General features: G+C 43.5%; 1 protein-coding gene across 2 annotated transcripts; it reads right to left on the bottom strand.

The window, feature by feature from the left end:
• Positions 1–563: 563 nt before the first annotated feature.
• Positions 564–17,864, bottom strand: TRMT10B (tRNA methyltransferase 10B). Of its 2 annotated transcripts, none has more exons than XM_066256712.1 (9): positions 17,814–17,864; positions 12,955–13,157; positions 12,406–12,514; positions 11,667–11,791; positions 9,937–10,089; positions 8,250–8,328; positions 7,743–7,810; positions 2,215–2,338; positions 564–1,660 (listed from the first exon to the last, which is right to left on the bottom strand). In XM_066256712.1, exons 1-9 carry the CDS (start codon positions 17,854–17,856, stop codon positions 1,554–1,556), a joined length of 1,011 nt encoding a protein of 336 aa, XP_066112809.1. In that variant the 5' UTR covers positions 17,857–17,864; the 3' UTR covers positions 564–1,553. The 2 variants fall into 2 exon arrangements, with proteins under 2 accessions (XP_066112809.1, XP_066112810.1); XM_066256713.1 differs by lacking the exon at positions 17,814–17,864 and adding an exon at positions 17,195–17,306.
• Between the last annotated feature and the right edge of the window lie 224 nt (positions 17,865–18,088).

Genomic DNA, 18,088 nt, shown 5'->3' on the forward strand with positions numbered 1-18,088 from the left:
CCTGCACACTGGGCCAACGCTCTACCACTGAGCAAACCGGCCAGGGCTAAGATTATACTTTATATACTACTTTGTAATAGACTTTGTCCCCTTCAAATAACATTTAATATATTTCTTTCATGATTGCTATTAATTCAATAGTTGTATATTTGTTTCAAGTTATAGGATATTTTGGGTATGTCCAGTTTTTTGTTGTGTTATAAATAATACTGATGAGTATCTCTGAATCTATGTCCAACCAAATCTTATTTTGCTAAGGTCATTTCCTAGAAGCCAAACAAGAAACTCTCTGCCTAGGTTTTGGAAAAATGGTAGAGGTGTGTGATAGAATTGGAGAGGAAATTCTTCTGTGCTATTTGGTATTTTAAACAAAACCTTTAGAGGTGAAAATGAAGCCTGGTCAATGGTTCTGGGGAGGCCTCCCTGAGAATATAAGTTATAGATCCCTGAAGACTACCCACAAGCAGTCCTTTTTGAATGACAAAGATCATAATTCATTCAATATGTTAACAAAGTCCAAGGAATGTTAATGTATTCCCAAAGATGTTTCCTGAAGACTAGGCTGCTTTTAGATAATAAAGAGATAATTTATCAAGTGATTATAGTTCCTGAGGGATTAGATTGTGAAACGGGACAGAACACAGAAGTAACCTTTTAGTTCTTTGAGATACAGAATACATTTTCTGAATTTGCTAGCAGCTTAGAAACAAGTTGACTAGCTCAAACTGGCCAGAGTAACTGAAGCAACTGTATCTAACTAGGACATGAGAAGGGATCACTGAGATTTGTGTAATAAGAGGTTCTCTAACATGCTTGTGTCAGATGTATTTTCCGGCTTTTTTCAAGTTAGACTTACCAATACTATGGTTTTGCTCTTCAATTTGAACTGATAATTACAAATACATATGAAGAATCTAGTTTGTACAAGACTCAGAAGGATAAAAAGATACTCCCACAAACTGTCCTGTAAGGAGGCTAGTTAGGAAGAGAAACCTTCCACACCCATACTTGTAACAGGGGAGACAAAGCAGAGGCCACAGGTGTAGGAAAAATGCTGTGGGGGCTTGAAGAGGGCTAGGTTAGGACAGGCTGATCCTGAAAAGCACACGTATGTACAGCTTATTCCGAACTGGGGAAAGTCAGCATGATCAGAGGAGGTTGGACAAAGTCATAGAACTTGAGGATGCCGGTTTAGTGAAAACTCTCGATATCACAATGTTTAATTATTTAAGCTATCTCTAAAGAGTAGGTTTTTCATAAATAGATGTACAAAAATGAATTAACACATCCAAAACCATGTAGCTTAAAGGCTAATTCCTTGTTATGTAAACTTTACTTAGTTAAGATATACTGAGCACTTCCTGTGAGCCAGGCACTAGAGGAGATACAAAAGAGCGTGAAATGTGGTCCCTGTTATTAGTAACCTGTATTCTCATGAAGATCCAAGGGGTCAAGTCAAGGCAAGTGTGTGCCATCACCACCCTTTGCTCTGCTCTTTGGTCAAGGCCCCTCCAGCAACTTCACTTCCTGTGGCTGCAACCTTAGGCTGTCCGTCATTCCATTGAGTTCTGAAGAACATAGCCTTTTCTAGAAGAAACTCCTTTCTTCAGTGCTTCAGGCCAGTTTTGAGTCTCAAAGTAAGTGGACAGGATATCAAATACTGTCAGAAAGGTAAATAGAAAACTGATCATACACTGGAAAAAGAACTAGTATATGACTAATAAGGAAAATGGTGTTCTGGAATATTTCATTCAACAAACGTACTCTACCACACATGGTACTAGATGCTGGGGAGACAGGCAAATATACAGGCCCTGCCTGCCTACACTGAGAGACAGAGGCCTGCAAATGGACAGTGCTGCAACAGAGAGGAACATGGTCCAACTGGAACACAAAGCAGGGGCCCTGCCATGGCCTGGAGTGGGGAGGGCAGCAGCCAAGGTGCCTGTGAACTGAAGCCTAAAGGATGAACAGGAGTTCACTGGTCAAAGAAGAGTTCAAGGCAGGGCATTCCAGGCCAAGGCAACAATTTCAATGGTATTTAACATAGTGGGGAATCAGGAAGAAAATGAAAAATACATGTCACAAAGTACACGCAATAAAGCCCAAGCGTGTCAATCACAGGGAACTGCTTCAAGGGCCATTCAGACTTAAACATGATGCAAGGAAGCGGCACCAGTACTAACACGTTAAGCATGGTCCATGTGAGCATACCTTGATTGATGGCCAATATCTCTGAATGATAGTTTTTTCCATTCTGGCGTCTGACCATGTATTCCTGGATTGGCAAGCGGGCTGTCATGATAGAGTGTTCTCGGGCCTTTTGAAATGTCACCTTCTGTGAATCACAGTTAAATATTTTTCTTTTGAAAATAATACATGAAGACAGTCTTATTTTCATTCACATAACAAATAGTGAGAATCCCTACCTATCACAACTCTTTTTTTGTTTGTTTGTTTTTTTGTGTGTATTTTTTCTGAAGTTGGAAACGGGGCAGTCAGATAGACTCCCGCATGCGCCCGACCAGGATCCACCTGGCACGCCCACCAGGGGGCGTCGCTCCACTGCAACCAGAGCCATTCTAGCGCCTGAGGCAGAGGCCACAGAGCCATCCTCAGCGCCCGGGCCAACTTTGCTCTAATGGAGCCTTGGCTGCAGGAGGGGAAGAGAGAGACAGAGAGGAAGGAGAGGGGGAGGGGTGGAGAAGCAGATGGGCGCTTCTCCTGTGTGCCCTGGCCAGGAATCAAACCCGGGACTCCCGCACATCAGGCCGACACTCTACCACTGAGCCAACTGGCCAGGGCCCCTACCTATCACAACTCTTCTATCTGTAATCATCATGATAAGTGTATTAAATATAAGTAGCCTGTTATTAACGAGTGTCACCCCAATAAATTCAATAAAAATAATTTTTAAAAGATAAAATGAAAGAAAAAAAACATCCTGCAGATAATTAGGAGTATTTGCAGATAATGAAGAATATTAACTTGTCCCAAGAAAGAAATGGCTTGTGCGGCAATACCTTACTTATTTGAGAGTCATTTATCCAGGTACCTTCCACTTGCTACTACTTAAAACCAAGAAAGAAATGAGTTGAAAGAGGCATGTCTGCAGCCACATTCTGTGTCCTGAAGTCCAAGCAGTCTAATCAGTCAGAGTAGAACCTTCCTGGCCCTAACTCAGAATACCCAATTCTGGATATCAAGTTTTCGACTCACAGCCAATTGGTAGCAGCAAATTAGAGATGAGGGACACAGGATTCAAGTAGGGTCCACCAGTAGCTGCAAGAGAGCATTAGGTGTGAGAACAATGCTCTCTTGCTGCTACTGAGGAAGAGGAAGGGCTCTGAACTTGCTAAAAGGAGTCACAAGAAATCAAAAGTTCAATAATCTGAGGTCACGTAGGGTTTCATTTAGAGAAAAATAACTGATGTCCATTTAAAGATGACCCTGAGCCATGAAATGAAGTTGAAATTATATCTGCTATCTTGTGAGAGGCTAGAAAGGTCATCTTACCTATTTGCAATTTCAGGATTAAAGAGAAAGGTTTAAGATTATTGGGATAGGCCCTGGCCAGTTGGCTTAGCGGTAGAGCGTCGGCCTGGCGTGCGGGGGATGCGGGTTCGATTCCCGGCCAGGGCACACAGGGGAAGCGCCCATTTGCTTTTCCACCCCCACCCCCTCCTTCCTCTCTATATCTCTCTTCCCCTCCCGCAGCCAAGGCTCCATTGGAGCAAGGATGGCCCGGGCGCTGGGGATGGCTCCTTGCCCTCTGCCCCAGGCACTAGAGTGGCTCTGGTCGCGACAGAGCGACAGCCCGGAGGGGCAGAGCATCGCCCCCTGGTGGGCAGAGCGTCGCCCCTGGTGGGCGTGCCGGGTGGATCCCGGTTGGGCGCATGCGGGAGTCTGTCTGACTGTCTCTCCCCGTTTCCAGCTTCGGAAAAATACAAAAAAACAAACAACAAACTTAAAGATTATTGGGATAATGAACATACTCAGGTTTGGAAGGAGCCTCAGCAGTAACTAGTCCAGTCCATCCAACATCACCCATGTCTGTCTATCCTCTATGATCTTCCTCTCAAGTGGCCTCTGGCTTTAAGTGGACAACCCTTATGACAGGGAATCCATGCATCCTGGGGAAACCTACTCCAATTTTAACAATACTAGGTAATAGGAAAGCCTTCTTGATATTGAGCCAAGTTGGGTTTTTTTCCTGAGACTTCCACCCATTTGTCCTAGTTCTATCCTTCCAGGGCCACACCAAGCAAGTAAGATGGCCCTTCCACATGAAAGATTCAGAAACTAGAAGTCAGGGATCATGCCACCACGAATCCTCTCATCTCTAGACTCACAGTTCTGTCAACTGTTCCTTGACTATGATGTAGTTTTGAGTCCCTTCATCATTCAGTCAACCTCTTCTGAACTTGTTCTAGCTTGTCAGTTCTTTTCACTTACAGTCCCATAATTGACTGGCCACCCCAAGTATGGTCTAACCAAGTGGAATAGCATGAAGCAGTCCCAGCACTTTGTCTGACACCTGGACTACCTCCCTCTCAGACACATGAAATACAATTTCAAGAAAGAACTTCCAAAAATGGTTTAAGTGATGTGTTTCAGATGGAATAAGGGTACAGCTACTCAAAGGACTTCTTTGAAGAATAACACTCCTTGCATATATGAACTATGATTGCTCTTTAAATAAAACATCTATTGCTTTATAAATACTCTGAACTAGAGTACAGAATTCAAAGTTAGTAGGAGGTAGGAGACTTGGAGCTGCCCTGGAGATTACAGTCCAGTATTTGTTCTCTGAACATTTAAAGATAAAATGATTCCTCTTAAGAAACATTTTTCTGGGAAGAAGTCAAACTCTATTAACAACCAAAAAGTTCCATTCATCTGAAAAATCTCTGTGCCAGTTGTTTTCTGTTTAAATAATGGTGGAAAAATAAAGTAAGATAATGTGTCAATACTGCATATCTATAGACCATACTTACTGATCCTCTAGACCAGGTGTCCCCAAACTACGGCCTGCGGGCCGCATGTGGCCCCTGAGGCCATTTATCCACCCCTGCCACACTTCCGGAAGGGGCACCTCTTTCATTGGTGGTCAGTGAGAGGAGCACTGTATGTGGCAGCCCTCCAATGGTCTGAGGGACAGTGAACTGGCCCCCTGTGTAAAAAGTTTGGGGACCCCTGCTCTAGACTTTGCTGCCTCAAAAAGGGCACTGTCACTATGCTTGGGAGACAGCATTTAGCTGTTGTCTTTTTAATTTCTCTTAATCTAAAACAGCCCCCTCCCTGATGATTTTAGTATTTATTACACTGACTTTTTTGAAAGTCTGGTCCAGTTGTCTTGCAGAATGTCTCAGATCCTGGATCTGTTTCCTCATGATTATATTTAATTTAGACATTTTCTGGTAATACTTCACAATGAGATTCCATAATATCAGAAATCAGAGGTATCTAATGTCACTAGTGGTGAGTCTAAGTTTGATAATTTTGTTAAGATGGTGACCTCCATGTCATTTAATTACTATGGTACACTTTTGCCTTTGTAATTTGTGGGGTGACTTTTTTTTTTTTTAGATTTATTCATTTTTAGACAGAAAAGAGAGAAAGAGAGAAGGGGAAGGAGCATGAAGAATCAACTCCCACATGTGCCTTGACCAGGCAAGCCCATGGTTTTGAACTGGCGACCTCAGCTTTCCAGGTTGATGCTTTATCCACTGTGCCCCCACAAGTCAGGTCCATGGGGTGATACTTTGAGACAATGTTAGTAGTCAGTTCCCTCACAACCTTTTGTTGAATCAATTCCCTGAATCAAAGATGACTCTGGGGCCTGACCAGGCGGTGGCGCACTGGATAGAGCATGGACTGGGATGCTGAAGACCCAGGTTCGAAACTCCAGGTTGCCAGCTTGAGCGCGGGCTCATCTGGTTTGAGCAAAGCTTACCAGCTTGGACCCAAGGTCGCTGGCTCGAGCAAGGGGTTACTCGGTCTGCTGAAGGCCCACGGTCAAGGCACATATGAGAAAGCAATCAATGAACAACTAAGGTGTCTCAATGAAAAACTGATGATTGATGCTTCTCATCTCTCTCCGTTTCTGTCTGTCTGTCCCTATCTATCCCTCTCTCTGTCTCTGTAAAAAAAAAAAGAAAAAAAAGATGGGAGTGGGAGTGACAAAATGATGATTTTAAAAAATTCTACTATGAATTTCTCATTATTAGCTGGATTAAGAGCCCCCCACCATATTTTTAGATTATCTTTATGAAGTCATGAACACTGACCTTTTTAGAATAAATGCAATTCAGTTAAATATCTTGTTAAATATGTGTGTGTATCTCATACATTTATAAAAAATATATAAAATACACTCACTTACCTGGAAAACATATATATATATACAAACATATAGATACTTGTGTGATCATAAACCAGGGGTCCCAAAACTTTTTACACAGGAGGCCAGTTCACTGTCCCTCAGACCGTTGGAGGGCTGCTACATACAGTGCTCCTCTCACTGACCACCAATGAAAGAGGTGCCCCTTCCAGAAGTGCGGCGGGGGGGGGGGGGGCCGGATAAATGGCCTCAGGGGGCCACATGCAGTCCGCGGGCCATAGTTTGGGGACACTTGTCATAGACTATAACAAGGGATACACAACAAAACAGTGTTTTCTCTAGTGGAGGACAAAGATGGGAGGGAGACTTACTGTATTTCTCACTGTATTCCTTTTTATATATTTTAACAATTAAGCTATTCTTTATTATCTATGAAATGTTAATTAGTAAATACAAATAAAATTATCAACAAATATTTATATAATAGAAAGACACTGGAAAGCTCCAATTATTCCAATAAAATTCCAGTTCAACAAAAGAACTCTGGACAGTACTACTGAGGTCAAGCTTGTAAGACCTCTGTCAGCAGGGAAGACGGACTAAGAAGGAGCAAATGACTCTCACAAAGAACAAAAAGCTGGTAAGAATGCTACATCAGTGATCCCTGGTCAAGATCAGTTTCCCTTACAGAAATGAAGAGGAGAGAAGAAAGGAATTCACCAATGGTATTGGTGTAATTACCAAACTCCCCATTCTAGTTCCTGACTAGGTTCTGTCAGATCAGAACTGCCCACATCGCTGCTGAAGAGAGGAGACTTCACTAGCAGGAGGGCCAACCCAGGCCGAATAGGCTCCTCTTCCTATTGCCTCTGAGTTTTTAGGCCTCTGAGTAAAATTATTACAGGGTAGGTGCCTCTAAAAGTAGCACCACTTTTTTTTTTTTTTTTTTGTGTGTGTGTGTGTGTGTGTGTGTGTATTTCTGAAGCTGGAAACAGGGAGAGACAGTCAGACAGACTCCCGCATGCGCCCGACCGGGATCCACCCGGCACGCCCATCAGGGGCGATGCTCTGCCCTCCAGGGGGCGATGCTCTGCCCCTCCGGGGCGTCGCTCTGCCGAGACCAGAGCCACTCTAGTACCTGGGGCAGAGGCCAAGGAGCCATCCCCAGCGCCCGGGCCATCTTTGCTCCAATGGAGCCTCCGCTGCGGGAGGGGAAGAGAGAGACAGAGAGGAAGGAGGGGAGGGGGTGGAGAAGCAAATGGGTGCTTCTCCTGTGTGCCCTGGCCGGGAATCGAACCCGGGTCCCCCGCATGCCAGGCCGATGCTCTACCGCTGAGCCAACCGGCCAGGGCCAGCACAACTTTTCAAATACAGGTTTTCAGGTAAAGTGCACACTTACCTTCTGAATGCTTTCGTCCACAAGTCCACCAAGGATGTAAACTTTGTTCACATCAACATCTTCAAGAGCTAATGAAGAAATAAAGGCCAATGAGATCAAGACTGTTTTATAATTTCTAAATCCAAAGAAAGAAAAGGAAAGAACAATAAAAGTAGAAATTCAATGAAATAGAAAACATAGATAGGAGATTAGCTAATTCTCTGAAAAGACCAATTCCAATTAAATAGACAAAATTTGGGCATATCTAATCAAGAAAAAAGGCAGTAGATTCAAATCAACATTAGGATTCAGAAAGGAGACAAAAATTAAAATTACAGAGGAATGTAAAATAATTAGAAAAGAATATGAAGATCAACTTTACATCAATAAATTTGAGAATTATGTGAAATAGATGATTTTCTGGGGGGAAAAATTTTAACATTGATCCAAGAGCATCAATGGGGGCAGCTGACCAGGGAAACTAGCTAGATACATGTGCTCCATGAATCTATGCAGTAATATACATACCATCTTCTGAATCAGGAGTCAGGTACACTAGGGTTTCCAGGGGGAATAAACTAAAGCAGTCTTCTTCTGTTACATCTAGCTGAAAAATACAATAGTCCAATGTGCTATGAACGAGGTTAAACATAGCCCACACTGAAGCAACTACTATAGTTACTGAACATCTAGTTCCTAGCCGGCCTGGCTCTAGGTACATTAAGAGGCTATATATATGTCTGACAACCTGTTCTCAGAAAGTGCTCAGCTGGGAAAGGGGAAGAAGAAAGGCACAGACATTCAACCCTAAAAACTGAGGCAGAAAGTAATATGAGGTCCTACCAGACATGCAGGGAGTACACCCCCAGGACTACAGATGAGGGAGGGACACACCAGAGACAAGCTTTTAGTGAAGGGAATGCTGGAACTGGGTTTCTGAAAAGAGGTGAGGTTGATATGTACAAAAGAAGCACTCAGAGTGAAGGGAATCACCTAAAGAAAGGCATGAAGACAGGAGAGCAGGGATTACAGGGCCCTGAGCATGGGTCTGTTTGGTTTGCATGCAGCAACCATAAAACACGCACAGCGGAAAGTAAGGCTGGGAGTGGCTGCACTACAGGAGGGGCTGTGAGGACAAAACAGCAGCCACAACTAACTGTGCAGCACTGCACTGGGAGCTCTCCACACTCGCTGCCTCCATGGACCTCCCTCAGAAAGGCCACACTGCCCAGTCTCAGCTACATAATGCAAACACACACGGGCATTTTTAGTGGCATTTCTTAGGAACTGACCTAGATTGTCCCTGTAACTCAATCACAACACGTAAGAGATCCAAGAGAAAGAGTTCAAAACTAACTTAGTACTCCCTAAAACTCATCTTAAATTCACATTACTTCCACAAGGATTCTTTCTCTTCCTCCAAAACTCATGTTTCATAATTCTGCATTACCAAGAACAAGAAAGGAATCAGGGCATTTTCCTAAAACATTCCTGGAGTATACAGTCTTGCATGCAATATACAGGAAACTAAATACAGGTCTAGATACTTTTTATCCATGTAGTGGAAAGGAGAAAAAAAATTAAATATAAGAACTGATGAGTGGTCCCCCCCCCCCCTTAGCAAGAGAGAGAGAGACAGGGACAGAGAAAGACAGGAAGGGAGAGAGATGAGAAGCATCAACTCATAGTTGCATCACTTTAGTTGTTTATTGATTGCTTCACATTTGTGCCTTCACCAGGGGGCTCCAGCTAAGCCAGTGACCCCTTGCCTAAGCCAGTGACCTTTGGGCTCAAGCTGGTGAGCCTGTATTCAAGCTGGCGACCTCAGGGTTTTGAACTTGGGACCTCAGTATCCCAGGTTGACATACTATCCACTGCCTCCCCACTGGTCAGACAAAGTTCTTAACTTTTTTACATTGTAATAATGAAAACACATATTTAGATATGTATTTTACATCAAAATATGAAAAAGTGAAAAAAATCACCCCACAACACACTTTTTAGATGACAATTCAAAATGACACCTACCAGCCTGGCCTGTGGTGGCGCAGTGGATAAAGCATCGACCAGGAACGCTGAGGTCGCTTGTTCAAAACCCTGGGCTTGCCGGGTCAAGACACATATGGGAGTTGATTCTTCCTGCTCCTCCCCCATTCCCCTCTCTCTCCTCTCTAAAATGAATAAATAAAGTCTTTATAAAAAAAATGATGCCTACCAGGTAACTAGAAAATCCATCATTCATCCTCAAACACTCTTCGTACAGGGGACTGTCTGCTGAGAATCCAGTGAGGTAGATCCAAAATGGCCTGCCAGCTTTTCTATTTGAACCATACAACCTTCGGATCTGTCCAGCCAGTCTGCTTAGTTCCTTCAACGAAATAAGAAAACTTAGGGTGGAAACATGCCCTCTCTGAATTCATTATCAATGAATGGTTATTCAGTAAGTTCACTGAGTGCTACTCAGGAAAATCTCAAGAACTGGAATGACCCCCTTTACCTCAGGGGGGAGTACCCTATGGCTCCACACCTTGTAGATGAAAGCTGAGGTAATGACACAGCCCAGAAACAGTGAGTTCAAAGGAAAAACTGAGAACTCTCCCTCCTTCAGAGCCTGCCATTATATGGCTAATGACATATTAAACTGTTCTTTTAGCATTTATCTAAAATCTTACCATGTGATGTTTACTATTTATTAAAGAGAGGTTAGATTACTACATAGACATTTTTATGTTGCATCAAATAAATTTGGCTCCCTAACTCCAGTAGCTGTAATAGGATTGAAAGTTTTAACTTTCCATTATGATTCAGAGAGCTCACAATCAGGCCTGATTTGGTTCAGTAGAGGAAAGAAAGCTTTGGGTTTGATTTAATCTGATTATCTCAATATAATAAATAGTAGAAAACTCTTGGTTGACCTTTTCAGAGGGCTACAGTTAAAAGAGGCTCCATGTAAGAACCTCAGATCTTCAGTTCTCCTAATTTCTCTGAGAAACAGGCAAATCCTAGCACATCTGACAGGGGTACTGGAAAACACAAAGACTTGTTTTGTAGTGTTAAGCCTAAAACTAAGGCCCAATATGATGTGCTGCCTTGACATCTGGCGGAACTGGGTGGGCCTTGGATGGCCTACCTACAAGTTCTTCTCCCTATTCTGCTTCCACAAATCAAGTACCCTAGCTAAAAATCATTTCATCAAAGGGAGCAGGTTTAGTTACTGATTATCCCTGAGCAGTGGGTCTTAATTCTCTAACAGCCCACAGAATCATTCCAACAGACAAATCATCCTCCTGCAGGAACCAGGGGTACCACCACCCTCTTGATGCTACAGAGCCTGCTCCCACAGTCCCCAGTTGTTCCCAGGTGCAGCCCCACGTGGCCCTGCATGGTGGGCAGTGTCCTCCTCCCTCAGGGCTGAGTGGATGTCACTAACAAACTATCCATTTTATCTGTTCAGTGTTGAGTGCCATGTGTTTAGCCATCCCCAGAACTCATAGGTGGAAATCCCTCATTCACCTACAGTAGGAAGGACAATGGATGTACTTCCTAAACAGATATGTTGCAGGTAGACATCCTACCAGATCATCTCCCCACAATATGTAACCAGGTAAACATTCCTCTTCCCAGCAGGTCTAAAATTTTGCCTCCGGAGAACTGAAACTGAAAGGCTCCAACCAGACTGGGACCACCATGAACACAGAGGCAAAGGGTAGATATCAGAACAGAAGCTAAGGTAAAGATTTGCAGACTAAACCAGAGGATGTCTATTCTCTTCCTGATTCTCTACAAGAGCCATCCTGGAACTTAGCCATGTGTAGGAAACCAAACACATTTGCTGGTTTACTGTGCAATCACAGATGCTGGAGCTGGTCACGCTCTTTGTGAAAGCTGCTCCCTTCTAGATTTCCCTCATGTGAGCAGGAATTTGGAACTCAGTGGATCTCCTACCTTCTTAGACATGTGGTGGGTCATACTCAAATCGATACAGAGTCTTGGTCCTGAGTGTTTGGCTTCTGAAAGTTTCTCCTTGGTTAAGGATCTCAGAAAACGTTTGCTGTGCTGGGGGCAGATGCCTAGAGTAGAAAAAGCAGAAAGAAATATGAGTGAGAAAACAGAGGAATAGTATTCAGTAAGAAACAAATCTCCCCAGCCAGGTGAGTCCTATTTTCACAGAAAGAGAAACTAGAAACTTGAAACTCAGGCAGGGTATTCATTCATAAGTCCATTTAGATACAGCAGAGTGGTGATGACTGCGGGCTCTGGAGCTCACTGCTGGGTCTAAATCTAAGTTCAGTTTGTTCATATATTATCTTAAGCATATTATTTAATTTCTCTGAGCCTCAGTCTATTCACCTACAAAATGGCAATAATAAAGGACCTGCCCCTTAGGGTAATCCATGTAAAATTCTGAACACTGAACCTAGCACACAACACTGAATAAAAATGTTAGCTATTGTTGGCATTTCTTCTACTTCTGAGTTTATAAACACACATGTACACTAGATTGTTTATATTTGAATGATAGACTTCAATTTTGTTTATTTGATACTCTGATTCACAACAGAATAGGACAACAGGTCTCAGCTCCCAGATGTTTATTTTTACTTAAAAACAGTATTAGAAACATGCAGATATCAGTTTGCTAAGAAATAAATATAATTATACCAGGAACCTGATGTATTGTTACCTGAATTTTCTACACGATTAGCTTTTCTTCTTTCTTTTTCTTGCTTTCTTTTGCTCTTCTTTGCTGCAACTATCTTTTCCCAGTTTCTCTGTTTTCTTTGGACATTTTTCTTAGGTTATCCAGAAAACAAAATTGTTTGAGAACTTCATAAGCACCAAAAAGGAAAATGAATATTAGAAACAGTTACTTATTTTTTTTAAAATTTAGATATAAAGTTAGGAAAGAAAAAGGATATTAGTCTTAACAACAAAAATAGACTAGATTGTATTTAGAGAAAGCAGAGCCCCAAGAAGAGACATGTGACATAATGGGACCAAAGCAGAGTTTAGACTTCCTGATCTTTCTGTGGTGTATCAAAAATTCCTCTTGAACTTGACTTACTTTTCCTACGACACAAAAGGAAATGAAGCCTTAAACCAGTTAGTAGGAAATCCAATCCCTGGAATACACCAGTCATTCCCAGTCTTTTTGTTACCAGCATCTACCCTTAGTATAGGGGTCTCTGGGACATTCCATCATCTCAAAACCCACGGCCACCACTGCACTCACCGAGCACCACGTCGCACTGCCTGCGGGCAGGGTCTCTCTCTTCTGATGCTCACATTCCACATCAATCTGTAGAAGCCGGAAGCTTTCAGAGATGCCATCTTCACCTGTGTCTTCTGGGATGATTTCTTGTTCCTGCAGCACGTGTGACTCTGTTTCCTGAGCACTCCCTTCCAACTTCCAGTCCATGTGCTTAGTCCTCTGCCCTTTTTGCCCAGATTAGAATAAAAAAGATTATGTGAGACATTACATTATTTCACTTACAGAGGTAGTCCCCTATATCCAAATGACAAACAAATAATGTTATTGTGTTACTGAAGAGGTGTGTAAAATACTAACAGGTTTATTGAAAAGCATGTGTGTCTTCCAGAGAAATAAGTCAGCACAGAAACATTGCAATAGTAATAGACCCAAATCCACTTCTCGGAAGAGAAGCACAGGTCTGACACCTTCAAGCCATCACTGGTTTAGTCACTGCTTGAGTGACACAGGAAACCAAGTCATTTATGGTGTTTTCTGAAATCCATTCAGGAGCTAAGGGTGGGACAGAAATGGCAAAAGCCACCTCCCTTATGTTTCAGTTTATTTTCAAAACCACTCCTTTAGCATATATTTATTGAGCACCTACTATATGCAAAGTCCTGTCCTAGTAATATCCTTGGAGGAGGAAGAGTGAGCCAAAACATATGGCAAAGGGTGGCCCAAAATCAACAAAGAATTCTTCTGGGTTGCTGGTTGTTGGTCAAATAAGTTTGTAAATATGATATATATGTTTGCTCCCTTATAGTTTGCATTGGGTGTGGGAGACAGGCTGTAAGCTGGCAAAGTCATTATAGCCTAAGGCTTAGTTTTAAAATTAAGCTTTTGCCCACACTCTTGACTGTTGCATAATAGGGGGTGGTGCACTCTTATGAGGAATCCCATTTATGCCTCAGATAAGTGACTTTGTATCAGAAACTTCCTTGTTTGTATATTGGATTAAAGGTTTTGATTTTCTACACTTAAAATGGGGCAGAGGAGCCCATGCAGGAGGAGAGCAAAGAAAGGTCACGTGGAGGAGAGGAGAAGCAGCCAAGATGGCAGCGTGCTGAAGGAGAAGCCAGTTTGTGCAGAGAGAAGGAGATGGGAAACAGAGGTGAATAAGGCTTGTGAAGTAGAAACCTTTGATTCTAGGAAACTCAGATAAGTCAGTGGCTTTGGGAGCCCTGAATGGAAAGGGAAGTGTTTTCCCACTGTGTGTGTCTTGCCTGCTGGGTGCAAGCTAGGATTAAAGGTAATGGCCCACCAGTTCTTGGCTCCGTTGTTTCATTACTGTCTGTCCGAATCAAATTCAAACCTGCATGGGCCAGGTGGCTGTGATGGTAGCCGTGCCTACTGGCTTTACACTGGTGATGTATCAAAATTTGTTATCCCAGACTATTCCCTCCCTCAACTCAGTGAAGTATCACTGCAGCAGAAAGCCACCATCACCAGTGTGAATATTTAATGTCTCTCAGAAGTGCTGAGGCAGAAAATATAGAGAACCACTGTTACAGCACACTTAAGGAATGTCACAATTTCAATATGGCATTCAAAATCCCTGAGAAAGGTGAGTAAAAAATAGTCTAGTCTACAGTTGTCACAAAGAATGGTATGACCATTGCTCATGGATGCTCCTGAGTCCAGTGTGTTACCACCATCTTAGAGAAAGCATATCTTTGGCCTGACCTGTGGTGACGCAGTGGATAAAGCATCAACCTAGAATGCTGAGGTTGCCGGTTCGAAACCCTGGGCTTGCCTGGTCAAGGCACATATAGGAGTTGATGCTTCCTGCTCTCCCCCCTTGTCTCTCTAAAGTGAATAAATAAAAAATATCTTAAAAAAGAAAAAGAAAAGCAACCTGACCAGTCAGTGGCACAGTGGATAGAGCATTGAACTGGAATGCAGAGGATCCAGGTTCGAAACCCCGAGGTCGCCAGCTTGAGCGCGGGTTCAACTAGATTGAGTAAGGCTCACCTAAGGTGAAGGTCACTGGCTCGAGCAAGGGGTCACTCGGTCTGCTGTAGCCCCCTGGTCAAGGCATGTATGAGAAAGCAATCAATGAGAAACTAAGGTGCCGCAATGAAGAATTGAAGCTTCTCATCTTCCTCCCTTCCTGTCTGTCCCTCTCTCTGACTCTGTCTCTGTCCCCCCCCCACACACACACACACAAAAAAAAAAAAAAGAAAAAAGAAAAAAGATCAACTGGTCCAATACCTAACAACCTCATTTTATTATAAGAAAACAGATTTGTTAAGGAAATGGTAGTTTGTTAACAGCCATGAGATCTCTTCCTCCTTTGAACTCCATAGCATTTTGCATTCTTATCTGTGTTTGTCCATTCAGAGGATGACTGGGAGGCAATGAATGTAGATATTGTCACTGGAGAAGTCTGGCTGAGGAGAAAAGAGAGCTAGGGTTGAAGTAGCTGGAGGGGCTGCAGAATTTTCCATTGCTGTTCTGAAAATTGGACAATCAACGCTTATCTTTTTTCTCCCAACAATCTGAATTCCTCTTCAGGAGGGACCCTGTAACTACATCTACCTACACATTGAACAGTTCAAAGACTCTGGCAAACAGCAGTGTTTAAATAAATGTTTGTTGAATAAACGGAATTTTAACACCACCGTCCCCATTCCCTTCTTTCCTATTCTATTCCTGTATCTCTGGTCTCTCCAAAGTCCTATAGTCCCTGGAAATGTTTTTTAGACTAGAAATTGGGATACACTGATCTTGAAAATCAAATGAAGGCAACTCCAACCACTACCAGTAGAATCAGTAATATAGAAGGTTGGGCATTCATGAGGATAGGGACATCTTTTTCATCTTTGTATCTTCACTGGTTAGCATGGGCCTGGCACAGAATGGAAGCTCCGTGAATATTGAATCAAAGCTTATTTCCTAGTAATCCTAGGAAGTTAGCATAGGGGAAGTAGGGCATCACAGAAGCACAGATCTACCAAGAATCTACCAATCCATGTGAGACATTATCTATGCCCACATTTAGCATTTCATTTCTTCATTTAATAAAATTGTTTTCTGAGCTTCCATTCCAGGTACAGTGCAGGGTACTGGGGTTACTCAATTAATCATTTAACAAATGGTTAGTTACTAAGCACTTGACATAATAACACATGCTGAATATTTGGGGATAATGTTCATCCTGTTTTCATGGGGCTGCAATTATCCGACCCAGCCTTGTATGATAGGTGGTCTGCCTGTTTCCCCACCAGATTACAAACCCTTCTGGCAAGAGAGGATGAAGAATTCACATGCACACCCCCAGCACTCAGTACTGAACCTCAAAGTATGAAAGCATCCTAAATGATTGATAATCATGTCATTCTTCTGCTCAGAATCGTGCTGGATTCTCCATTTCGCTAATGGTAAACAGCCAAAATCCTTACGACTGCTGGTACTGATCATTAACCTCTATTTCCCCCATCTACTGTTCTCTGCCACCTGCTCTACTTGCTGTTCCTCAAACATACCAAGGATATTCCTGCCTCAGGGCCTTTGCACTTTCTATTCTTGCTAACTCCAATGTTCTTCCTCTAAATAAATATGTAACTACATTTCTCATTCCATTTAGATTTTCATTATCCAATATACTTTACTTCGTTTTTGTGGGAACTTCCCTATTGTTTTTGTTGTTGTTTGTATTTTTCTGAAGTTGGAAACGGAGAGGCAGTCAGACAGACTCCCGCATGCACCTGACCGGGATCCACTCGGCATGCCCACCAGGGGGTGATGCTCTGCCCATCTGGGGCGTTGCTCTGTTGTAACCAGGGCCATTCTAGCGCCTGAAGCAGAGGCCATGGAGCCATCCTCAGCGCCTGGGCCAACTCTGCTCCAATGGAGCCTTGGTTGCAGGAGGGGAAGAGAGAGACGGAGAGGAAGGAGAGGGGGAGGGGTGGAGAAGCAGATGGGCGCTTCTCCTGTGTGCCCTGGCCGGGAATCAAACCCAGGACTCCTGCACGCCAGGCCAACACTCTTCCCCTGAGCCAACTGGCCAGGGCCAGAACTTCCCTATTTTTATAACTAAGTGTTCTGTTTCCTTTCTTCACTACTGTATTTTCTATGCCTAGAAAGGGTCATAATACATAACAGATGCTCAATAAATACTAGCTAAATTAATATATCCGCACTGCAGCCGCATCTCTGAGTTTTCTAACCCAAGTCCCACTTGATAAGCATATTCCCGGGCGCTTTGTAAAGGACCAACCTCTGTTTGCATATTCTTCTCATTCTCAGGTTCGGTCTGCGGAGCTGGCTCCACGCCTCCAGCACCTTCAGTAATAGAACACGGGCCCGAAAGTACCCCGCCTGTGGCCCCGCCTAGCCATGTTTCCCGCGAGTACGTCGGGAAACAGGAACGTAAAGCACTAAGACGGTGCGGAACACCAGTCCACACAACTCTTAAACGCTGTTTCCCGGCATCTTCCCCGCCCTCAAACGCTGCAGCAGTCGGGAGCCAGACACCAGCCAAGAGTCCCCAAACTTTTTACACAGGGGGCCAGTTCACTGTCCCTCAGACCGTTGGAGGGCCAGACTATAAAAAAAACTATGGACAAATCCCTATGCACACTGCACATATCTTATTTTAAAGTAAAAAAAAAACAAAACGGGAACAAATACAATATTTTAAAATAAAGAACAAGTAAATTTAAATCAACAAACTGACCAGTATTTCAATGGGAACTATGCTCCCCTCACTGACCACCAATGAAAGAGGTGCCCCTTCCGGAAGTGCGGCAGGGGCCGGATAAATGGCCTCAGGGGGCCGCAGTTTGGGGACCCCTGCTCCAGACCTTAACCTACACCGCAAAGAGCCCCGGGCGTACCTGATCCTGTCATCTCACGCAGCAGCAGGGCACATCGGACCATACCTTCAAACCCACTTCCGGTTCCCACCCTTTCCGAATGGCATTCTGGGGATTGTAGTTTTCCGCTTACCAGGTCGGTGTTCAGGGACCCGAGCGGAGGCTTGGCGTTCTGAGCCTCACCCAGGCACAAGGTAACTCCATCCCGCCGAAAGTGTTGCCACGCCTCCCTGAGCCTGTTTCCCGGACTATTACATGGGATTACAATCCTAGCTACTTGCCCACCCTACCGGGCT

This window comes from Saccopteryx bilineata, chromosome 2 (assembly GCF_036850765.1).
Source record: "Saccopteryx bilineata isolate mSacBil1 chromosome 2, mSacBil1_pri_phased_curated, whole genome shotgun sequence".
NCBI classification, from domain to species: domain Eukaryota; kingdom Metazoa; phylum Chordata; class Mammalia; order Chiroptera; family Emballonuridae; genus Saccopteryx; species Saccopteryx bilineata.